Source organism: Vidua chalybeata, chromosome 8, assembly GCF_026979565.1.
Source record: "Vidua chalybeata isolate OUT-0048 chromosome 8, bVidCha1 merged haplotype, whole genome shotgun sequence".
Classification (NCBI taxonomy): Eukaryota; Metazoa; Chordata; class Aves; order Passeriformes; family Viduidae; genus Vidua; species Vidua chalybeata.
Window position 1 is genome coordinate 26,816,092 of NC_071537.1, and position 25,830 is coordinate 26,841,921.

General features: G+C 40.2%; 1 protein-coding gene across 1 annotated transcript in view; it reads left to right on the top strand.

The window, feature by feature from the left end:
• Positions 1–1,030: 1,030 nt before the first annotated feature.
• Positions 1,031–25,830, top strand: part of GLUD1 (glutamate dehydrogenase 1) — a 28,946-nt gene continuing 4,146 nt past the window's right edge. Inside the window, exons 1-10 of the mRNA XM_053949401.1 lie at positions 1,031–1,573; positions 13,158–13,238; positions 14,081–14,136; positions 15,013–15,076; positions 16,716–16,810; positions 20,906–21,085; positions 22,564–22,701; positions 23,754–23,891; positions 24,019–24,099; positions 24,876–24,999. Of these exons, the coding sequence (XP_053805376.1) occupies positions 1,138–1,573; positions 13,158–13,238; positions 14,081–14,136; positions 15,013–15,076; positions 16,716–16,810; positions 20,906–21,085; positions 22,564–22,701; positions 23,754–23,891; positions 24,019–24,099; positions 24,876–24,999 (1,393 nt within the window). The 5' untranslated portion in view covers positions 1,031–1,137. The remainder of the gene's footprint in view (positions 1,574–13,157; positions 13,239–14,080; positions 14,137–15,012; positions 15,077–16,715; positions 16,811–20,905; positions 21,086–22,563; positions 22,702–23,753; positions 23,892–24,018; positions 24,100–24,875; positions 25,000–25,830) is intronic.

Sequence of the window (25,830 nt, forward strand, 5' to 3'; positions counted from 1 at the left end):
TTAAGAGAACTTCTTCAGATTCTTAGAACAGAGAGCAATATTAAATCAAGATAAAAATAGAGCATCAATTGCCTGAAGAGTTTGTGTGAGTTAAAGAATCTGTGACTAATCTCCCTGCTGACAAATACACACAAAACTTAAATTACTTTCCCACAAGCCTCGTAGCACAGCCCATAGTGGTTAGAGAGATTCCCACAGCGATAAAGCAACTTCCTGGTTATTCCTGGCTTAGGGGCATTGGTCTCCCACAAGCCTAAAAAGAAGAAAATACCCTCTGTATTTTCCAATTAGCAGCCCAAACCTACAGAAAATGAACAAGCCGCTTAAGTCTTCTAAAATAAATTTAGTTCAATAGTACATCACACTCTCTCTCATGCTCTGAAAGCAGACCTTACACAGTTTAAAGAAATATTGTTAAGAGATGTTGCCTGAGCTTCATTAAAAAATGTACTTGAACGGACCAAGACCTTAAGAATCGAGCAGACAACGCAGATAAACCTCCAGGTCTCTTCCAACCTCAGTGCTCTAACTGTTCTATGAAAGCAGACATGTTAACAGGTTCACTTGAAGCCTCTGTCCCCTCTCGGCAGGGCAGTCACTTAAACACACGTGGAAAAGCTGGCTTCTCCCGCAGGCTCCTCTCCCTGCGGGCGCTGAACACCGTGCGTGAGCACGCCCTCACTTGCACTCCACTTGCGCTAAGACAGGCCTCGTTTTTCACGCGGCTGAAGGGCGGCACGTGAAGGCTGCTTGCCCCGGGCTCTTCGCGGGCCGCAGCGCAGCCAGCTGGCGCAGGGCCCCGGGCCAGGCGCTCGGCAGCGCCCGCGGGGCGGGCGGCGGGCCCGGCCTCACGCCGAAGGAAGGGGAAGCGGCGGCGCGGCGGGCGCGCACTGCGCACGCGCGGCCCGGCCCCGCCCGCCGCGCCCCCTCCCCTCCGCGAATCCCGCCGGGGGCGGCGCGGGGCGCGGGGCGCAGGCGCGCTCGGTCGGCGCGGAGAGCTCCCGCCCCCCGCGCGCCGCGGGCGCGCCGCCCCCCCTGCGGCCCGCGTTTAAAGGCGGCGGCGGCGGCGCCCGGCCCCCGGCCCCTCCTGTGACAGCGGCAGCACCGCTCCGATCCTCGCTTCTGGCGGCCGCCGCCATGTACCGCTACTTGGGGGAGCTGCTGGCGTCCCGCCTGGCCGCCGGCTCGGTGCTGGCGGCCTCGGAGCCGGGCGGGCCGGCGGCGGCGGCCGGGGGGGCGGTGGTGGCGGCGGCGGCATGGGGCGGCGGCCGGTGTCCGCGGCGGCACTACTGCGAGGCGGCGAAGAAGGAGGACGACCCTAACTTCTTCAAGATGGTGGAGGGGTTCTTCGATCGCGGCGCCAGCATCGTGGAGGACAAGCTGGTGGAGGGGCTGCGCACCCGCGAGGGCATGGAGGAGCGGCGCCACCGCGTCCGCGGCATCCTCCGCATCATCAAGCCCTGCAACCATGTGCTCAGCGTTTCCTTCCCCATCAAGCGCGACAATGGCGAGTGGGAGGTGATCGAGGGCTACCGGGCGCAGCACAGCCAGCACCGCACGCCCTGCAAGGGAGGTGAGACCCGCCGCCTCGCCGGGCCCGCGGAGGGCCGGGCCGCCCCGCCCCGCCGTGCCCCCGACCGGCCCCCCCTGTCCCGCCGCGCCCGCTGCCCGCCCCGCCAGCGAGGCCAGGCGGCTGCCTCGCAGTGCTACCCCAGGTATCCGATACCCGAGGAAAGGCGGGCGCAGGGCGGTTCCTCCGCAGCCCTCCAGCGCTCCGCTGTCCCATCCCCGCGGGTGACCCCCGGGCCAGCCCCGGTGCCGGGTGTCACGGCCGCCGGTCGGGCCTTCGCCGCACCCACCGCCGGTCTGGCCCCAGGCACGGCGAGGAGATCCCCCGGCTGATTTTAACTCGATGTGACTCAGACCTCGATAGTGTTTGTAGGGAAAGGGGGAGCACCGTGCTAGAAGTGCCTGCTCGAGTCGAGAGCTGGAGGAGCCACTGTCCCTTTACACAGCCGGCTGTGTTCGCGAAAACCTTCTGCTCGCACAGAAAACATCCGTAGAGAAAAATAACAAGTTTTAATAACAAGTTAACTGTGTTTCCAGTTACCGGCTGGATACAGTTAGGCAAAAGTGATTTTTCTGGAGGTAGCTAGCTCTAGGTAGGTGAGACCAAAGCCATGCCAAGGGACTGAGAGGGTGAATCCCACTGGAGCTGAGCAGAGCTGGGCTCTCATGGGATCGGCTGTGATCTCCGAGGAATCAGACTCCCCTTTTAGTCTGGGATAGATGGCATTTCCTTGAAAAACAAATACAGATGTCCTTCAGCATAACTTACTCAAGAGCTCTGATCTTTGTGGACATTTGAGTATTGGAAACCATTTCAGGTCTGTGACTCAAACCAGAGCTTCTGTAGTCTGTAAACACATTTTTTTTCAGTGTACATCAGCTTTATAGTAAATAATGACGGTTACAGAAGCCAAGCAATTTCTTATAAATGAAGTCATCTAACTTCAAGACTAGATTAGGAAGGGTGTTCTTAGGTAAATGTGTTTATGAGAATCAGTTCAGCTGGTGTATATATATATGACATGAGGATCTCTCTCTGCAGCACAAATACTGTGTCCTGTTACTGTGATTCCTAACATTCCAAAATCAAATATCTAGTGAGTGTCCTGTAACATGCTAAATTCTTACCCAAAAGAGGCTAACTCAACTTTTAGTTGTTTACTTGAAGCAAGAATTAGCATGAGACTTCAGCCAGCATGGGCGTGGCTGAAGTTTACTCTGTGACTCTACTGTTCTATGCCATTGCTATAATTTCTTTTAAAATACTGATGGATATCACACTGCTGTTGTATCACCACTTCAGTTAAGTTACTCTTTGCTTCTGCTTACAAAAAGTCCTTTGCTGTACAGCCTGTGTTACTCTTAGGATCCTGCTTGCATAACAAAATGCAGCCCAGTGGCAAATGAAGTAATAAAATAATATTAATATATGATAGCTTCTGATAGTTCACCTTAGTACTGCTCATAAGTGAAGGAACTAATGTTTACACAGCAAATAACTATAAAATGTGCTGTACATGAACAAACCCCACCAACTGGCTGATTAGACACTGTCTGTTCTGATACCTACATTTCTAAATCCTCACCAGAATTTCTTGATTTTCGGTGGCATTTGTTATGCCTGTCTGCACTCACACTGAAGCAAACACTGGAGCACTTACAGGCAATTGAAAATGACAGCTAAAGAAAGTAGGAAGTCTCAGTAGTTTGTCCTTATCTTCTTGTGCTGCTCCCCACCCCGTCTGAATTTAGGGAAGAAATTACAAATTATATTTCCTTTCCATTCTTAAGCACAGAGATCATAAATGGATTTCACCTTCTACTGCTCTCTAGGAACTTGCTCGCTATCAGGTGACAGATATGAATTGGTAGTAAATTTAAATGGGATGCATGATAAGCAAAGATCAATTGCTTGAAACCCGCTATGAAAAAGGTGTGTGAGGAAGTAGAACATTTCTACTTTAATGACAAAGGAGCTGTAAAGATATTTCTGTATTTATAGTACATTTGATCCATCTGAAATGCACCAAAACCTTGAGCTTTTGTCCAAAAGGGATTTTTGAACTAGAATCCTAGTACAGTAGGGATAAAAGCACCAAGTCCAATGAAACACAACTCCAAACTCCATATAACAGTATGAAATGGAGAAACTTGCTGAAGTGAGTGTCTCACACACTGTGGACCCCAGAGTCTAATGCAGGTAATTTTCACTATCAAGAAACAGCAAGGGACATAAGGCCCCCTTTTAAAAGAAGGAGTGAGTTGACAAGTGGAAGGCTTGCAAAGACATTAGGAGGAACACACTTTTCACATGCAGAATTGTGACCCTTATCTTTGTGCTTCCTGAAAAGTAAAATTTGATAAAGGAAGGTTACCCATTCTGGTTTTTTTTGGGGGGTGTGTGTGTGTCTATTTGGTAGTAAGAAAGAAATGGTGTTTACTTACTGCTAGGTGATTGCTAGCAAGTGGGGATGCTTTGTCATGTCTATTCTTTCAAGGAGCATTGTGCTATAAAAGCTCATCTCTTATATTGTTGTTTGCATAAACTGAAGGATAAGATATGCTGGTTAGAGAATATTAAATGCTGTTTTGTATGCAGATTAGACAAATGATCAAAGTACACTTTAAGATTCAAGTAGGAAATGTAGGAGTACAAAAGGTTTTAGGTCTTTTAAAGGCTGTCCTCCTTTAATTGTTCCTAATTTCTTCAGTACATTCATACCAAAATACTTCAGTAGTGGTTGTATGTTACTTCTGTATGCCTTTCCATTTATAAGGGCATTTACAGATTTAACTACGAACTAATGAAGCATTTATACTGTAAATTAAATTTTTGAATTTTGATTCAAATGCCCTAAACTTGGAGGCAGCTGAATTACCCAAAGAGTCTATAGAAACATTTTAATTACATGTTCTTTAGCAGCACCTTCTTATTTCTACTAAACATTTGTAGTTAACAATATAACATTTAGATGATGTTCCTTCTGTCAGAGATACCTTCAATTTCTTTGCCTGCTCATTCTCTTCTGGAGTGAAACCTCAATCCCCATTTAGTGGTCCAGCCCAAATGTGAAAACTGCCAGACTCGAAATGCAAGGTTTATCTTTATAAATCTCACATGTGCATGCAAATGATGCCTGCCGGTATAAACCAGCAGTTCCTTGACTAGTAGCCTGTGCTGGCTTCTCTTTTGCCTGCAAAATAGAAATACCTCATTAGAGTGAATGCCATGAGAGGACTGGTTTGAAAATACAGCTCCTGGGTGGATGGATAACTGTAGCCTGATACAGCTACAGGAGGTCAAATCCAAGATCAGTCTTACATTTTTTGTATAGGCTAACTTCTACACCTTGGTGAGAAACTTGACTGTTGCATTTCTATTCAAGAAGTACAGTGCTCTTGATACCCTGTTTCTAACAATCAAAAGCATTGTTAATAAAAATAGGAAGTTATTTACAGGCTTTTCCTACTTTACTCTCTCCCCTCAAAGCACACGTAAGAACACAAGTCAGCTTGGTTGTGTTGGACGTAGCTGTCACTACATAGCAGTGCAAGTGATTCTTCATTGGGTGAAGAAAAGTGCTTTTCTGGAAAAGAAGCATGAGGTACTGAAACGTGTTTTCAGTTTACAACTTTTGGTGGTGTTCCACCTTATTGAGAGAACCCAGAAATACCACTTCTTGTTGAATCTTGTGGTGCTTACCTACTTAATTGTTGTAGAAGTTAATCCTTAATTCTGCTTTGGGGGTTGCAAACTTTTGCAAGGTGAGAAGGTGGTGATTCTTTTTCTTAGCAGTGCTTCTCTGCTGTACTTTAGGAATCTTTACAGAACGGTCATGAATATCCCCATTTAAGTGGTAGGTCTTGCAGTATGTCCAGCATGCAAATCCAGGTTTTAAGGACTCCATTTTCGGCAATGTAACTGTTTTACTTGAAAGGAAAAATCAGTTAGATGCCTCCTCATCCCACTGAGAATATGGAATAAGCAGTTTTCTTGTGTGTTGGAACTCAGGTTGCTTATGCTCCAAATGTATTTGTACAAGTGGACTGATGCTGCCTGGTAGGTGGAGTAATGCTGTGGGTCACATCACTCTTTCCTTTGCTGATGTGGTGACTTGCATGCCAGTGGCCAGTACTAACAGGAAACCACAACTGCTCTTGTTCACTGCACTGACAGCTGCCTAAAGAAGTAAAACAAACCAAATAGGGTACAGGAAATGAGATGTCTGAATACAGATAACTTTGTTGGAAAGTACTCTGGCAGTTCCTACTTAAAATAATAAATTCTTCTAAATAATTTCATCAGGTTCTGTGAAAGGTGTAGAACTGGTTAAGCTACTTTTTACGTGGTTGCTGATGGCTGTTTATCATTAATTGGTCAGTTTTAGAAAACAAAATGAACTTACTGAATTTTTACCTGCTGAGTAGTATGGAAGTGATTCTGTGTTTTTTAAGCAGCATTTACTATGGGAATAATGCTGTTAAGTGGTTTCAAAACTTTTTCAAGCCTTTCCATGTAAACCAACTGTCCAACAGGTCTGTTATAAATGAAACCAAATGAATCAGAGCCGGAAACAGCCTAACTTGTTTGTGCTCACCCAGATTGCTGTAACCAAGTCCCAGCTGCTTCCTCAGTTCAGAAAGGCTTTAAAACCATCCTTAGTTCTGGTCTAGATTTAGTATAACTTTCATTTACAGAGGAATTTTGAAAGCTTTGTCAAACGTTACTTCTGAGTTCACACTTTTATGTGAAGACAAATGAGTTACTTTATTTGTTCAGTTGACTTGGAGGTGAATGAATTTGATTTCCTGTGTGGTGCTGCCTTGGCTGGTTAGTGGAAGGAGCTATTGTGCACTACAAAACTTTCCTGTTGTCTGGTCTTGGCTGCATTTATTCTGCCTGTCAGGATTTATCCTTCTCACTTGGCTCATGAGTTCATATTAATGAGTTTCTTACTGCATAAGGTGACTTCTACTCATGCCAGCCTTGCCGCAGTTTTCCAATTGCAGAGGTCCAAGGCTGGCACTGATCTCAGTGCCCAGTCACAAAATACTCTCTGTTGCAGACACTATTGTGGTTAAAACAGTGTGCATACCTGATGATGGAGACCTTACTTGCAAAAGAAAAACCTGTACGTGCAGGACTTGGACCAGTACATGTGCGGTCTCAACATTATTTATTCCTTTTCTAAGAGGGTAAGGAGTAGTGCTATAAGGTATCTTGGAACCAGCAGAGCTGTTTATCTTGGGTTTGAATTAGTGGCTTTGATTTTTTTAAATCATGCATGGGTGAAAGTTAAGACCTTGTGCTTTTGGCCCAGAGTCTTTCAAGTAAGACATGGAAATGTACCCTATGGAGCACGCAACAGATGGAACTATAACATGGACCATGTGTATCCTGAAATAAACCTTGGAAACTGATCTAACTCGAAAGAAATGGGAGAGTTTTTTGGGGGGGAAAAGGTAATTAGCCTAATTGTGATAACAGTTGCAGTGTTACAGCTAAAGCTTATACAAGTGCCTTACTTTCATAGAATCATTAAGACTGGAAAAGACCTCTAAGATTTGAGTCCAACCTTTGACCAATTTTCATAGGTTTCTATTCTCTTAGTGTAGCTTATCTAACTTCACAATTAGTGCAACAGTGGATATACATTTAAACTGCAAATTAAAAAATAAGGAAAGGAATGTGTGTCTTGTCTTTTACTGTCTTTTAATATGCTAGTTATAATGTGACCCATATCAAGTTTTTGTTTTTACCTTTGATATTCTTGTAAGAGGCTAGGCCTTGTTCTTTTGGCTGTGAATCTTTTTAGTCTCAGCTTTTTCATATAATCAGCTCATATCATTGCTGCAGTAGCCAGCTTTGTCCTTGATCTTAAATAGTTGTTTTCCCTTGCTACTGTTGGCTCTTTGTCTATTTATAGAGAGATCATACCTCTCCCAGCATTGGGCTTTCTGCATAAACACGTGTTGGGGAGAGGAATCTCCTGTGTGATAGTCTCCCTCCTGTTCTCTGGGAGATCCTAGCAAACACTTCTTTGTTGCATGACTTGCAACAGCTCCATCTTGTTAGAAATTAGACTCTTAGGAAGAGCATGGAATTTGCCTGCCTCATGTCAGCACTGTGGTGGCTTCTTGTTTTGTGGCTCCTGTGGCATTTGGACCAGCCAGGGCCACGTGTGTGTTGTTTCCGCCCTCTGCACACACCCCCCCTGCACGTGGTAATAATAATATCTATGTGGAAGCAGTTTACTGTATCTCCCTGTTTCTGTCCTTGTTACTACAGTGTTGAGTGCACTTTAATGAGTGACCTAATCCTTTAGGTAGGGCTGAGGTAGTTCTGTAGGTGAGAGACTTTACTTCATAGCCAGATTCCAAGTGCATAAATTCATGTCGCACTTCCTTGCCTGGTAGCGCACTAGATTTGCCATATTCACATTTAAAACACCAAGTCTTGTCAATGCACCAGAGGTAGTTTTTGAATAGAGAAAATTCTTGGCTTTTCTCAGCATGGATTAAAATAAACATATATGTTTAAACATATTTCAAGTGCAGCTTATTAAAAACATACAATAAGTGGTATACTGAAGTATTCTGTCTGGCTGAGTACCTTATGGTCACTTTATACATAACTGGTGCTTAAAGCAGAACGGTGGGGTGTCTCTATAGGGGCATGTCTGTCCTGCCCCAGCTTTGTAGCTAGCTAGTGCTGTGTAGGAAGAGATAAATATTTTTATCTCCTCTCTTGGCAGTTAGTGAATTGAATTTAGGAATTAGTGGTTCTTGTTGCTGATTGGTGTACAGTGTTCTTGTTTTCCAGTACTGAATTACTCATCTTGCTTTGTTAGGTTTATCTGGAATTTCTTTGTCTTCAATAATTACAAATTGGTCACTGAGCTGTTTACCACATTTTCCAAATGGTTAAATAAGGCTCCTTCTTGGGAAGATTGGATTGTTTTTCTGAGTCTAGAAAAATGTGTGTGTTCTGAAAGAGTTTAATTGCTTGGATGATAAGTCCCTACTGAGTTAAGTGTCAGTGAATACTGAGTTTGATGGTAGTACAATCACAACTGCACTTGTTTAGTAACCAAACATGAAAATACACATTATCCAGAGTTAAAACATTAAGGAACTAAGGCATTGCAGCAAGTGCTGGGACTGATTTATGGATTTTGTAGAATCCATAGGTGAGCATCTATACTGAAGCTCCTTTAGACTTAGACTCAAGCCTTTGGACAGGGTCAGGCAAGCTGCTAACCCACAGAGCTGCTGCAGAATCCAGTGTTGCTCACTGGGAGATTAACATGCCTGTAGTCAGTCCTAGGAACTTCCAGAGGAGATCATGACATCTGTGTTGCCAAATGCTGTATGGGTAGTGTAGGACAGCTGCTGCTCTGGAAGGCTTCTTTTGATTAGCAAGCACTTTGCAAATAGAGGTGAGCAGAACAAATGCACCATATTAACAGGAATTGTCATCTGTAAAGGACCCAGATTAGTTCCACAGTTCACAAGAACACAACAACCAGAAGAAAACACTGAAGTCAAAGCAGGACAAAACCCTTGGTTAGATATTAATAATTTAGGCTGAGATGCAAATGTGTTCCAGGTTCTGGGGAACTTGAGAGACTTACTAAGATTTACAAGATACTTAGAACAGGAGGAGTAGTTTGCCTAGTGTTTTGCTTTGAACTGTTGCTATGGCAACTGTTTGGGGTTTTTTGAGACTTTGACTACCTCGTGCTCGTTAGTAGCGAGGGCACATGTAGGTACTACTATTTAGGATCACTGCACAAGAAGCTCAGAAAATAGTGACACAAACTTCCCTAAATAGATTTGTAGGCGTACTAGAAAGGCAGTAGTCATCCTTGAAAAGTTGGTGGTTCTGTACACCACATTGGCTAAGGAAGCATAATAAACATGCTTACCATCACAGAACATACTGAAATCTGTACAATGTAAAATCTAGTAGGATGTATAACCAATTTTCTTGGAAATCAAGGTCTTTGTTATGTGTATGTTAGTATACCCCTTGCTACAAAATGATAAAATGATTAAAATGATAACTAACTGCTGTTACTATAGAATCCAAAGTAGCCTTGCTGATAAAGACTACTTTGATATGAAGACGTAAGTGAGTGAAGTATAATAGCTCCATAATAGAGAGCATAAAAAAGAAGTTTTAAAAGCATGGACACTGCTGTGTAGTGATAAAGCCTTCTCTTTATACTGACCAATACTAAAAAATTAAATGAAAACATTTCCTCGTTTAGAAGCCTTTGTACATAGAAAAACAAAGTTACTCTTAGCATACTGTTTAACTTCTTGGGGTGTGGTAAGGAAAGAGAATTCTCAACTGGAACAAGAATTCATATGTTTTCCAATGAAAAGTATTTTCCATGGCTGTGAGTCATACTGTAACTTGAGGCTTTCTTCAAACTAGTTTTTGTAGTTTGCTGTAAAAGGCACAAGTTTCCAGAGACTTACTGAATGGGACTTGCCAGAGTTTAAAAAAATTGTAATCTAGCTACCTAACAGTGACTTTGTTTGCTGTTATGTGGTGAGAACCTTAAAAAAAAGCCAAAAAACCAAACCCAGTAGTTTATCTGTGCATATGGTCCATTTTTAGACCTAGGCTATTGAATGCATAGTAACACTGCCAAAAGAGTCACACAAATGCGTGGCAATACTCCTGCCAAATTAGGAAGCTGTCAAACTAAATTTCAATGATGTCCAAATAGAACAGAAATTAAGTAAGTCTTTTATCTTTGTGCATCTGCTTGCAGATGGAATGCACAGCATTCTCAGATGCCTGCTTCTCATCATTTGTAACAGCTTAGCACAAATAACTTCCCTGTCAAGAGGTGGCCCCCTGTAATTACAATTCTTGGAAAACAGTAACCGGCTGAATTGTGAAAAGGAATGAAATGTTAGCGCATCTTAAATGTTATTGCTCCTGCCAGGGAAGGGAAAAATTCATCACACCTGTCAGAGAACTTGGGTTCACATCCTGAACTTCACCTAATGAAAAGATTTTACCACATAAACTAGAGAAGAGTGACCAGTAGAGTCAGCAGAATCCACTCTCAGAATTGACTAGTCTTCCACTTACAAAGATAAAGCCAGCAGTCAAGCCATTTTAATTTCAACTGTTAGAAAGCCTGGAAAAGGAGTTAAACCTTATTTAGAACTACGAAGTTGTCCAGAAAAGAACAGTTTTGACCTCAAGTCCAAAAGTTTTCTGTGTTCTGGTATGTGTGCATGGCTGATAGATAGGCAGCTCAGTTGAAGGCCTGTCAGTACTTTGTTAGTTTTGGGGCTTTTTCCTTATTTACCTTCATATGAAAACATTTATTACGTCAAAGTACGTTTGTGGTAATCCTTGACTGGAATACAAGGAACCAGAGATTTAACTGTTCTACATGCACTGGAGTGAGTATGTGCACTAGCACTTCTAGTTAAAGTGCTGCTTGTTTACCTCTTCAGATCCTGTCTTCTGTACGATTTGCAGTAGAGGCTTCCCTCTCTTTTTGTATTTTGCTTCTCTCTTTAAACTGTTCAAGATAACTATCCCAAAGTATTTAGTCTCCTTGCTGCTTTTCATATATCAATAAACAACATTTTGTGTGCCTACAGGAGTACATTTATAGCAAAACTGCTTTGTATACACAGCTTGGAAGTTTGAATAGGTATATGGGTTGAATAAATACACAGTGATCTAGATCAGCTGGGGGTGGAAGGGCAGAGTTCACTTTTGGCCAACATAGGCTGTGACTCCAAACTTGGCTGGCTTGAGCAATGCTCAGATGAGACCTATCCCTGGAATAACTGCTCAACCAAGAGGGAATGGTTTCCCCAGACAGCATAGTCAGTGCCATAGGTAGTGCTCATTCTTGCTCAGAGCTTGACAGAAGGATAACTGCTGCTCTGAAGGATCAGAGTAAGACATATTAAAAAAAACCCCAACACATTCATGTTCTAACTTTGACTGGTCTTTTGGGTTCTGACAGATTCTACTTAAATTTTGAATATTACTTCCCATGAGAAGGTCATTGAAAGCTCAGACTAACTCCTTGCAGCTATCTAAGTCAGAAACTAGTTTGCTTTTGGAGACCACCCTTCCCCCATATACAAAATAAATTTAAATTCTGTTCTGCAGAGGCATGGTACTTTCTTTTACTGATTGAACTCACATAAGAAAACAGCACTTGGCCCTCAGCTTTATTTGAGCAGCACTTAGTTCCTTTGAAACTGGGATTGTTTCCAGAGCATTCAGGAATGGCTTTCATAGCAGCACAGTGCTTTAGTTTGGATAATGTATGCTGGCCTTTTTTCACTCCTGAGAACCTGAATATGGTCTTCTCTTTACATAATAGGAAATTTGTGGTGCCATGTTCTGGCATCTAAAGGACACTCTGTGCCTGCTACAAACCACCGTGCAACTTGGCAGAACCTACAGCCAAAGATTTGGGGAGTAAAGATGGGAATAATGAATTATTCATGGCTCTGTGGTATGCTTGGTTAAGTAGGAGAAGCTTGGATAGAAACATACAGCTGTAGGACCCTTTTGGTTGTGGCCACATGACTTTGGGCACATGTTGATCTTAAGCATCATATTTAAGCTCCTCTAGTTCTCTGTATCTGCCCTGTCAGTTTGGTTAAATATTTCCTACTCTGTAGCTACCTTCCAGATACATGAATCTTAACTTTGAGTTCCATCAATTTATTGGATTTTTCCATTTTTCAGAAGACTGGTAAGAGTCAGGCAGGTGAAAGATCTCCTTACCTTTGTGTAACCATTTTTTTACTCAGCTTTGAGCTGCCTTGAGTGCTAGGCTCACCCATTGTGCATCTGAGCTGCTGCCAGCACACAGCAAATTGAATTTGCATTTGTACCATGTGTCAGCACACACTTGCAGCCCTGCTGAGCGACTTAGAGCAGGCAGTGCAGGTGTGGGCTGGCTTCCATGTGGGTGTGGGATGGGTGGCCTGGTCTCACAAGCTCACTGGCGTAGGACTATTCCCCCAAAATGTTTTGAAAAAATTTGTACTAGCAGAGTGGTTTGTTGCTTTTTGTTTTGTGGCTGTGCCTAGCAGCCAGGGCCTTAAAGCCAAGGCTTAGAACTTAACAGGAAAGCTCCATCAAAAAGACCTTGATTATAACCTATACTGTTAAGTTATATTCAGGAACAAAGTTAATATTGTATATACAATGAATGAAGTCCAAAGCTAAAGATCTTGGGAATGCTGAAGAGCTTTCTCAGCCTCTCGAAAACTCTGCTCTTAGCTACCTGTCAGCTTGATTCATCTTCATCACAAGGAATATTCACTTTTTTCCCCTCAGGCTGAGTCCTTCCATTAAGCTACTTCATAGAAAATTACTGAAGTAGTGAATTTCTGCTACATAAAAGATAGACGTTTAAGTAGGGGAACAGGATCTTGGTTTTTACCTCTTAGAGTAAATAAGTTGATAAACAACCTACTTGCATGTTAAAGTTTGTTGGTGTAGAATTGCCCTTCCCAATTTATAAACACTGATGATGAAGGTGTTTAGTGAATTCCTGTTTTTTCTCATGTGTCTTTTGCAGGTATTCGTTATAGTATGGATGTTAGTGTGGATGAAGTGAAAGCCTTAGCATCTCTCATGACGTACAAATGTGCTGTGGTTGGTAAGTGTTCATTTTTCAAGCAAGATTTCAATCTTCAGTTTCAATCAGTACTGATGTAATTATATAGAAAAACCAAACATGTAGAATATTAAAATGAATATCAGACACTATTCTCTAACTTAAATCTCTAGCAAGGTAGGAAAAATCCATAGTGACCAAAGCAGTAATACGTATTCCCTCTGCTGTTACTGAAAATACTTTAATATGGTTGCATTTTCATTTGGAAAGTCCAAATTCTGCTAACTACCCTCTCCCATAGAAGGTACTATATCTTGAACTCAAATTCAAGTATGACAAACTTGCATTAGGAGGGGACTCATTTTAGGGGGAACAGATGGAGGCTGTAAAGGATTCAGGCAGGGGAGCTGTGGAGAGCAAAGGATGAAATTCCTTTATGGGTTATAAAGAAGTATAACTTGTACACAGCTACTAAATTGAAGAGGAGTTTGGAGAGAATCTACATATTATGTGTAAGAAAAGAGAATACTTTCCCAATGTATACAGATGTGCTTAGGATTCCCAATGTAAAATTTTTGAGCTAAACCAGTAAAATATAAGAGGTAAAACTTATTATTTCTACAAGTGTCAAGTACAAGAGATATTTAAGCATAGAAAATTTAAATAATGAACTTTTGACTTTTAAAGACCATTTTCAAAGTGCTTTGAAAGATCTCCCATTTTTATAAGAGTACCTAGATCAGATTATAACTTACACTTCAGAAGCTATAAACACAGCAAAACCAAAATCACCACTAAGATCAAAGATATAATTACACATCTTTCTCATGTGTTCTGCCTTTATTGTTGAAAAAGTAAAATTATTTTCCTTTGCATTCTTGTAGATGTGCCATTTGGTGGGGCAAAGGCTGGTGTCAAGATCAATCCCAAGAACTACACAGTAAGCTTAATCATAGATAAAAATTTGGGTATCTGCAATACTGAAGCCAGCCAGTTAAAAAAGCTCTTCTAAGGGCATAATTGACCACTTAAAACCTCCTGCCACTTCTGCCTCTGTAAAGGCTGAATGTAGCCTGTGCATGCAATATGTAGGAAAAGAATTTTTAAAAGGTCTGTGTTTCAGAGGTGGAATACTTCAATTACTTAAGTTATTATCTTTTTTTCTGAAAATCAGGAGACTACAAATAATTTGGAACTTGGAAATTTTTTAAAGTTGATACTGTTAATAAAAGCTTAAGTTACTCTTCCAAAAAAAGTTAATGTTTTTGCTTATTTTGACTAATAGTTTTATGCTCCATTAAACCATTCTATGCAGTGTTCCAGTGTGAATAATAACTAACTTGGCTTATAAAAGGTTTACTGCAGCCTTGCTTTCTTGCCCTAATTGAAACAACTCGTACAGAAAGGAATACTAGAATACATAACAGATAATCTAAGCTCAAAGCTCCTGTAAGGATTTGTGTCCAGTCATTTGGCTGTGTTGCCTACACAACTGGCAGGGCCAGCTCTTGCTGTTGCTGGCTGTAAATCGCTCACACAGGATATCAGATTTGTTTGCTGGAAATCTCTGCTGTGGGCACAGGTGGTTCTTCCTGTGCCATGCTCCCAACTTGTCATGGATCAGAATGTACAGAAAGAAAGCCCAATGTTTCTTGTGCTGCCTGAATACCAATGGTCTGCTAGGGAGTGGCATATAAATTATGAATCATCCTTTCTTCTAAAAGAAGAGGGCGTTGGCTTATGCTTGGGCTAAGTTTGAGCAAATACTCATAAGCACTAATGATTTCTTCTGATATTTATTGCGTTTTCTCTATAGGACAATGAATTGGAAAAGATCACAAGAAGGTTTACCATGGAGCTGGCAAAAAAGGGCTTTATTGGTATGTTGGGCAGCTTTACTATTCAGATTTAGGAATCGGATTTATTGTGCATTGTCAGTGCCCATTAGATGATATCCTTAAATAACAGTATTTTTGAGAGCTGTAAACAATTTGGATACAGAACTTTCAGCAAGAACCACAAAGAATTGAGTCATTGCATCCTAGTGCATTTTAAAGGAACTGTCTCTTAACTTTTTCTGGTGGCTGTTCTCTTACGAGAAGCCACAAAAGCTGAGGTCATGGTATCCAAAATGAATCACATTTCTCGCAGAGTTAGATCATAAAATGGTGACCATATTTGTTGCAGTTTTAATCTCTAATAGCAAGCTCTTCACTGTTACTGTTTCCTGTAGTCTCAGTTGAGGCTTTTGGCAGGTATCTGAGGAAAGAGAGGAAGGAAATAGAAGATCCACCCCAGCAAAAGCTGATGGCTTCACCCATGGCAACCAGAGGCTGCAAGGGAAGCGTAGGCAAGAAGCATAAGAGCCTGTTGTAATAGAACCTCAGCTTCTGTAATGTCAGTAGGGGCTTCGTTCACACTCAGCCCTGAGCTGTTCTGGTAGCTTTGCTGTCTGGAGTTGCTGTCTGGACTCTCCTCTGCAGAAAGCTGACTATTACCAGCTCAACTTTTAATTGAAGGGAGCAGCTTTTTCCAGAGAAGGTTCTTACTCAGATGAATAATGAGGCATGTAATTAGTTAAAGGTCTGTCATGTATTCCTGATATCTAACTGCCTTGGGAATGTCTGTTTTTTCATCTGCATTTTCTTGCTCTTCAGACAGAGTGTTTGTTGCTCTTCCAGACAGAGCATTTATCATCTAAATTAAGCTGCTTTATAAACACACTAACTGATGTTACATGTGACTATGATTTTACTATACACAATGTAAGCTAGAGTGATAATCAGTTCTGTGACAATTAAAATGGTTTGATAAAATTATCTTCCTTTTTGGCTCTCTGGTTGGTGCTACACAACTTTCACAAACCTTTTAAAAAATACTTAGGAAAAAATGTTGGGGTAGAGTTGCATATAATATCCTATATAATATAATATTAGCAAGATTCTATGATCTTAAATAGTCTGGGAAAATACTATTTTTAGCTATCTACAAAAAACAGAGGTTATTTTTAACAGATGTGTGAGACTTCTTTTAAAGGTTTATTTCATCAAGAAAGAGAAATTAAACCTTTCTTGAAGTAAGCAGTAAAATCAAATGCATGTGCTACAGTGCAATGACTAGGTACAGCCTACCTTCAATATTTAAACTCACACAGGAACAGAAAGGAAATTCTTATGCAGAAGAATCCAATATAATCATACCCAGATAGCACTCTCCCTGCAAAATAAACCAAACCACAACTGATGCACTATCTTGCTCTTCTTCTTGACGAAGTGGCCTTCACCTTTTATCAAATGGTTTATGTAAAGGTTGGGGGTTTTGATAATATTGTAGAAAGGTGTGATACAGCATCTAAAACTGCACTGAATCCAGAAAAATATGTTGCTTGCATAATAAACTGAGGATTAAACAGGAAAACAATTCTTCTCTGCCAAGGCCTGCACAGTTCCCAAGGGAATAATGATTGACAATAACTATTTGTCTTTGATCCTTAAGAGCTGTTTTCACTGTTGCCAACAGGACCTGGTGTGGATGTGCCTGCTCCTGATATGAGCACAGGGGAGAGGGAGATGTCCTGGATTGCTGACACCTATGCCAGTACAATAGGACACTATGTAAGTCTTGAGCAGAGGCTTTTGAGCAGAAAAGCTGCCTAATCAATTTGTTTACTTATTGGATCTAAAAATATTCTTGCAAACTGTGACAATATCAGTGGTGTGAGGATTTTAGGGTACAGCAAAGGAAATATAGCTTTAAGGATAATATTCTTACACTAGCCTTAAAAGAAGCTTCTCTGATACAATACTGATTGCAACTGTTCAACAAAAGAAAATACACTGTTTTTAAAGGTATATAGTCTAAAATTGGTTTCCATTTCTATAATTTTCCTCTGTTTTTCTTTGGTACTGTAATTACTAATATAAAGTTGTTAACTGATAACTGAATTTACAAGTTTTATTAAATACATACTGATGGTTTCATTCATTCAAGAGATGATGCAAATTACATGCACACTATTGGTATAAATTCAAACTAAAAGTTTTAAAACTAAAAGTTTTAAGACTCGCTGCAATCTCCTATAAGTAACAAGTTTCATTGTGGACTTCAGCAAATTCTTCAAAGTGTAAAGCAAAAGGACACTGACATAATTTATAACCTAGGAGGCAATAAAAAAAAAAAATTAAAGTTTTTAAAAATTACTTTTTAATGCTAACCCTTGATTTGGCCTTTGTCCTTGTGTCAGTATGGTTATTTGTACCTGTTAACCAAACAGGTCTGTTCATGGAAAAGTGTATTTTGGACAACTTATTTGTCAGTAGCATTAGTATGTTAATATACTATTCTATTGGATGTTTGCCTATCCCAGCTCCTCTTTCCTTGTACTTAGTGCAGTCCCTTCCAGCAGCTCCCCTAAGTACTGCAGGGCGTGTGCCTCGGGCATGAGTGCCACCCACCACGTGCCTGGCTGTCCTCAGGCATCTCCTGGCACAAGACCTGTCCGAGGCCTTGGACAGTAGGAGGTGGAGTGGCACAGGTTATTCTAAGTCTGAAATACAGTCTGAGGTATCTTACAGAAGAAAAAAAGGAATGCTTGAGGAATCAGCTGTGGCATGCTGATTAGTTAAGTCACTTTTGCACAAAGCTCTCTGTTAGGGATATCACTGTAAAACATTATTTGCTTTTTGTGTTTCACATAGGTAAATATTTTAATTAAAACTTGATATCTGATAAAATGCAAAAGTTATGGCTTCAGAAGGACTTCAGCATGCAGGGTGGCAACTAGTTCCCTCAGTCAGAACTTAAAATTCCAACTTAGAGCAAAACTACTGCCTCAAAGCATTGAGTTTTAACATTTAACTCATTGCACTAGAATATGTATTTCACTGTGATACAACAGCACTGTTATTGAGATTGACAAGAAGGATCACAGCAAGTGACCTGCTTTAAGATTTGCTGTATTGAAGAGTTCTCATACAGTTTTATACAAAAGCTCATTTTTTAAAAATTAAACTAAACCCTGATAGAGAAGTTTTCAAATGAATGATTTTCTTATTTTTACCATTTTATAAGCTAACCTTATTTTGTAGTCCTACACATTCTTATGATTCAATGACAACAGAAAAGAAAATAACTACTGAGGATTAAAACTGGAATTATGCTACAACAGCTTCTTTTTAGACTCCCTCTGTATGGCAGTATTCTATTGAAAAATAAAAAACCTGAGAGGATTCAGGAACACTTTTCTGCAAAGTTAATTTAAAAATTGAGATAAGGGGTGGGGGAGAATGTTAGTTTCCTTAATTTTGTTGGGTTGCTTATTTGTACTCGAGAGAATGGTGGCCACAGTGGAACTCCAGAGCTATTGTGGAAAATGACTAGGTAATGGAGAAGAAAAGTGAGAATTCTGACAAGGCTATAAAAAGGGGAATAATCCATCAAAATCAGTTTCTACAGGAAGACGTTTCAGTTAACTATCTGGCTGGGACACCAAGAGCAAAACTAAGGAATACTAAAAAGATAAAAGTGGCCATGGGGGAAGAAGGGAAGGGAACTAAGAGCAGAAAATGAGCAACGAACAAAAGTGAAACAAGCCATAATTCCAAACGCAGATGGAAGCTGTGCAAGGGACTACATTCAGTGGAGTGGAAAGATAACTCTGGTGAGAGGGATTTGTCTCAGATACAGACCTGATGGCTCTGTGCTTGCACACTGCACACAGCTGTGTTCAGGGAGTTTCAAGTGGGAAGGATAAATCAAATAACAGATATAAGCAGATAAGGGAAGTTGCTCAAAACCTACCATACAGAGCAAGGAAGCTGGAGAGACAAGGAGAACATCATTGCAGGGGGGAAAGGGGTAAAGAAAGGAGCAAAGATTAGTGCCTGAACATCACCAACTAAGTTCATAGCTACCAGTGCTGATGTAGAAGTCTTTGATGCTACCTATAAGCCATTTTTCAAGGTTCTCAGTAAAAGCCATGCTCACGGGTTTTCACCCAAGACGTGTTGAAAGTTTTTGCCTATTGACTTGAAACCAAAGATTTTAGGACTTTGACATCAGCTGTGGCTTTTATATGTGACTTTAAGAAGACCTGGATCTGCCCTCACTTCATGCTCTGTTTTGTTGCCAAACCATGCAAGTTGTTAATAACTACCATGTTAACTGTTCCAGAAAATCCATCTGAAGTTTCTGGATCACTGAGTTATATATGGCTGAAGTTTTTTACTAAATTAATCCTTCCTGCCCTTCTGTGCTTCCTGACACAATCAACTGACTTTTGGTACACAGGAAAGGACTTTGATAAATACATTCTTATATATGGTGGGAAGCTGTATTTCTTCATGTATTTATAAAATATATTCCCTCTTTTATGAATGCACAAAGCCCAAAGCATAGTTTAAGACCATATAACAGAATAAAAACATGAAAGTCCATCAAAACATCAGGCCAAATCGTTCCAAGAGAACACCCCTGCCAATGTTTGTTACAGTTGACATGCCACAAGAGGGAGCATACAGCTTATGGAGAGCAGCGAGCTGTGTTTTGGGAGGCTGAATCAGGAATTTTGTGGCAAGGCCAGCATCACTTTTATTGTTCTTAAAGAGGCTTATATGTTAACTCACTATCATTTGCAAACAGTAAATAGTTTTAGTCTTCATTATGGCTCTAGTCTCCTCAAGCCATTCTTCCTCCATTTACTTTTGTCTGCTCCTTTCCTTCCTCTCACCAAGCATCCTGCACCACAGGCATGCAAATGCCTTTGGCACAAGGGATGGAGCAGAGGGAGCCTCCCAGTGAATGTGTGGCTGCTGGAATGGAAACCCATCCGCTGCTGGCACACTCATTTCAGTGGAGTCTCTTTCATCCCTACTTTTTCACTTGTGCTGGAAGCCAAGCCACCGTGTGACTGTGCTCCCAGGGTGTGGGAGCATGGGAACCACTGGTGACAGAAGAGGGAGTTCCAATGTCTGGTTTGGAAGAATTTCTTTCATGTTATTAATTCCAATTGGAAAATCAGCTATGGTTTTAAATAGCTATTTTATCTTGGCTGACTATCTGGCAACTTAATTTTATTGCCTCCAAATTAAGAATAGAGGCTTGATTGTAAAGGCTGCTTTTCTGAATAAAAGTAGTAAATACACAACTTTTCCCATATGACCTTCAAACTGCAGATTTCCTCTGGGAGCATCTCTGTATTCTGACTACAGACCTCATGCTTCGTTTTGTAATTGTAAAATAACTGAATTGTTATAAAGGAACACTAAACACTGTTTGAAGATGATAAAAAGCCAGTTCAAGGACATGTCTGGGCCCTTAAAAAATTAAGACATGAAAAGTAGTGATGTAAAGAAATTGTGGCTGTAAATAGGAGCTGACTTTGAGAAACATTCCTGAAAGCTTTTTGATTTGTCTGCTTGGGGATGTCACCATGATACACAGACTGAAGTTAACACACACACACTTAGAGGTAACAAAAAATCACAGACCATATCCACTATTGCATTACACAACTTTCCTGACAGAATATTCTGAGGTGTTCACACAAAGTGAGGAAGGAAATCATCCTTAAAAACTAAATTCATTTAAGCTATATCATGTTCTAACTCTTAAAATTTCTGTTTTCCCTTATGTCAAAAGTGTACTGAACTTCTTGTTCCAGCTGTTTTTTGATTAATTCCATGTCTCACAAGTCCTTTGCTGTTTTACAGGATATTAATGCACATGCATGTGTAACTGGTAAACCCATCAGCCAGGGTGGGATCCATGGACGTATATCTGCAACTGGCCGTGGTGTCTTCCATGGAATTGAAAATTTCATCAATGAAGCCTCATATATGAGCTTATTAGGAATGACTCCAGGATTTGGAGATAAAACATTTGCTGTTCAGGTAACTTTTTTCCTTAGACAGTAGGAAAAGAAGTAGTACATAGACTTCCAGTACAGCTGTTCTTAGAACAGGGTGTAGCCCTTAAAAACTGAGAGCTTTAAAACTTCCAAGTTAAGTTTTACTCTCAAACTTTAGAAACATTTTTCAAGCAACATAGGTGTCCTTTATTTTGGACTGGTTTTTATAAACTGAACTTTCAATTGCACTCTACAGGCACAAAGCCAAATCTCTATAGTCTTTATGATCTTGTAAGCTACATACACCACAATGAAATACTATTACACAAGGTCTTTAAGCACACTTTTCAATGAGGTGTGACACTGGTTTTACCTACATAAAATTTGTTGCAATGTTTTACAATAAAAAATTTAAGAAGAGGAGGAATTGAGGGTTGCATTACAGAATAATCAATTGGAAAAATAGAAACTAAGACCTTATCCTAAATTTGTAGGGTTGAATGTACATTTTTGGGGTTCCTAAGACTTGGAGATTTATGTAGTTGAATTTTGAAAGTGATAGTCAGTAGTATGCATTATCGTTCCTAAAATTTCAAAGAGAGGAAACTTGTTCAACTTTAAACTCTATGTTAAATGGAGCGTTTGAGGAACTGATTTGTTTTGTTGCTTTCGAAAGTGCTTGTTAGAAAAGAAACAGCAGAGTAATTGTAACCTCCAAGTTGTCCTCTAGTTAACCTTGGTCTGCAACAAACATCTCTGCCCTGCACAGGCCCAGCAGCACACTCCTCTCCCTGCACAGTGGCATTTTCCTGCCTGGCAGAGGACTAACCAACAGGCCCTTAAGCAAAATGTAGACTGAAAACATGGCCATAAGAAAAGCAGAAAATTCTCATAGGAAAATGAACCTAGAGCATTTCAAAGAGACCTAAAGCATGATAGACTCTTCTATCAAAGTTTGCTTCTAATACATAAGCAAAAATCCCAAATATAATTGAAGCTGTGTTATACAGGAATTTATTATTCAGCTTTTTTTTTCAGCACAGACAAACTTTCAACAATGATCATATGACTTTTTATCTGGTATGTGTGTTCTTTTACTTCCAGAACATCAGCATTCTGGAAGTAAAGGAACTTAATGGCCTGGAATTAAGTCAGTAGTCATACAAAAGTCCATTATCCCTTTAAGAGGGTGCCAGTCATAAAGTGGATACACAAAATGTTCTCAGGTTGATAAACATCATAGTTTTGACACTTTCATAGTAGCATTACTCCTTCCTTTCTATATTTCCAGTATAAAGCACTTATCACAACTGTGATAACTGGCTGTAGTGCATAATTTCTGCAGTGATATTCAGATAAGAATAGAATGTATGTAAATTTCTTCCATCTTGCCTATGCACATCATCTAATGCCAAGATATGCCAATAGATGAAGAACTATTTAAAACTGTATTAGCCCTAGCAGTAAGCATGGTTTTAACTGGAGGATTAACTACTTTTCCCTTTCTCTTTCCACCTTCAGGGATTTGGTAATGTGGGCTTGCATTCGATGAGATACTTGCATCGTTTTGGTGCAAAATGCGTCGCTGTCGGAGAGTTTAATGGTTCCATCTGGAATCCTGATGGGATTGACCCAAAGGAACTAGAAGATTTCAAATTGGTATGAAACTTAGCTAAGCAGAAAGAGTTTCATTTTTGTCAGCTTTGCAAGTACAAAGAACGACTGATGACTGTAAACTGGGATATTTAAAGCATGCTGCAAATAGTCCTTACAAAATGGCTTAGAAATATTGATTCTTCTGACTTTCCTTCTTATCCCCAACAAGAATGCAGAGGCAGGTGGTACCTTTTTTACCCTTTGACCTGACTCTCAAAAAAAAATGTGTATGTGTGTGGGCTAATTACTTTGTTTTTGGAATTGGAATTATTATTATATTGCCTTTCTTATGCCTAAACTAGAAAGGATGTCTTAAGGAACCAGAACAAGCAGGTTCCTGAGGGATTCCTGACTGAGAATCACAAGCACATGGTCATTTAAGATGTACAAAGTGTACTTTTGCTGTTTCTTACCTACTGGATGTTTCTGAAAGAATGAAAGCCTGCCTGGCAGTGTGACTTGAATGTGTAGTTTATAATGAAAACTGGATGTGGTCTTTTTATTTCAGCTTCCAAGTGAAGCAGACTTGAGGGAACAGTTCACAGGCACTAAATACAATTTTCTACTTAAAGCTTCTCAGGGGCTCATTTTATGTGTCTTCTTGTATATAGGGAACATTTGAATTTCTTTATCACCCTCTTTCTCAAAAGAATGTAGATTCAATCACTAAACAAAGGCTATCATTGTAGTACTGGATTTTAAAAACCATTTGAACCTGTGATGCAACTTATCCTGGGTGTAGCAGAGTAGTCAGTCATTTTGGTTGTTTGAAAACTATTTTAAGAGCTCAGAGGGATCTTTTTTTTTAATATATATTCCAGAACCCAAATGTTTATCAGTGGTTTATGCAAAAAGCAGTTATGCTTCAGTCTTGGGAACTTTGTTCCTGAAGCTTTGTAGCTTGCTTTTTACGTCTCAGTAAGGATAGGAATTATATTATGTGCTGTCTCTAGTACTGTTGCTTCTCCTTTTTCTCACTGTGAAAGTCAGAAGGGAAGAAACCGGTATGAGTGCACAACACACTAAAAGCACTGTGGTTTGTTTTCTTCACACAGCAACACGGGACAATCATGGGCTTCCCTAAAGCAAAGCCACTTGAGGGCAGCATTCTGGAAACAGACTGTGACATTCTCATCCCTGCTGCCAGCGAGAAGCAGTTGACAAAGGCCAATGCACACAAGGTTAAAGCAAAAGTAAGTCAAAAAGTTCAAATGGAAATGAAAACCAGAGATGGTCTGTTTAAATACTAATATTCAATATTCAGCATAAAAAACCCCAAATCTATACCTCTGAGTTACTCTGTGCTGTGGTTTCTTTCAGATTATTGCTGAAGGTGCCAATGGGCCTACAACTCCTGAAGCTGACAAAATCTTCTTGGAGCGGAATATCATGGTTATCCCTGTAAGGATCTATCATGACCTTTGATTTTCATTTCAAAGGAACATTTTTGTGAAGAGTACAAGACCCTAGTTATTGAAGGTTTTTATTAATAGCTATTCATTCTCTAAGAGTGTTTTTTTTAATAACTGATGTCTAGGAAATGGGTGTCAATGCTGCTGAGGAATTATAATATTTATTAAAGACCTCACTACAACTGTAAATGACTAAAGAAAATTATTGTTAGCTGACATTTGCTCAATCAAAAAGTGCACTAAACACAGGAAGAAGGAAGAATAAATATTCTGGCCAGTTTGTAGACATGGTGTGTCTGGGTGATGCTCTGGAAGAACTGTGTACTGCAGAGTGTATAGAGTATGTGTAGTGATAGCTTGAAAGAATAAGACCTATCCACCTGGAATGACAATTTTTTTCACAGAGAAAGGGTGTCCTGATCAACTGACCTTGCTAGATAGAGTAGCTGACCTTCAGTCTTTACTCACTGAGATGGCCTAAGAATGCTCTAATTTTCTTAAACACTTGTGCTAAAATAGAAGCAAGTAGTCTGTCAAGCACACCTGAACTTGATGTGTTCTAAAGTCAAGTCCTGTTTTAAATCAGTAGAAGTAATTCCTAAACTGAAGGAAAGGGTGTTGTCGTTTAAGAGTAAGAACTGGATTGTCTTCTGTACTGCAGTTTATAGTAGTGCCGTGGACATAATACTGCTTACTTTTGCAGAACATGATAGCACTGTCTATGTCACATGGTCACAGTTCAAAATATTGATTCTTTCTGTGCAGGATCTTTACCTGAATGCTGGTGGTGTAACAGTATCCTACTTTGAATGGCTAAAAAACTTGAACCACGTCAGTTATGGCCGTCTGACATTCAAATATGAAAGAGATTCAAACTACCACTTGCTCAGTAAGTGCTCACTTCTGCTTCCACACACTGTTTAACTAATAGACTGGACTAGCAAACACCAAAAGTGGGAGAAATGGAAACAGAACTCTTTCAAATTCACCACAATTTCCCCAGAAGTCTGTAATTGCTGCTTACTAAAAAATAGAAAAGGTTTCATAGGTTAACTGACCTGCAACTCTAATGACTTAAGTTAAATACATACTTTTCTGGTTATCTTTAAATTCTTTCCTCAGTTTTGTAAAATTTCACTTAAGTGAAATATTTATTACTTCTTAATAAATGTCTTTCAGCTGTACACTTGGTATTTAGGAAACATTCAAACGAAATTCAAGCAGGTGCCATTGTTCTGCACATACAACAAAAAGGCTTTCTATAAAGGCCAATAATATAATAGAGACAGGCACTGGGAAAACCTGCTTATGGCTCACAGCTCCACTTTCTGGGAAACATTAACAATTACGTGATGAGAGGAAGCTCAGTGGAGAAGAACTGGAGGATGTTGCTCTATTTTAAACAGAACTCTGCAGAAAACATGAGAATCTTGAGACACTGGACTTGACAAAACATACACCTGTATCGTTTTTAATATAACCATTTCTCATAAATCATACATTGTAAGGTGTTTCTAAAGTAGTGGAGAGTGATGGCAATTCTCATTTAAATCCCTTTCTTAACTTTGAGATTGTGTTGTCTCAAACGCTGTGATGTCGTTTAGGAATTTCAGAATTTCAAGAACTAAGATGAAATAAATATCAATGAAAATACCAAGGCACTGCTCATATCCTAAGGGAAAAAAAATCCTAAAATTTCACATTTGTCAGTTACCTTGCA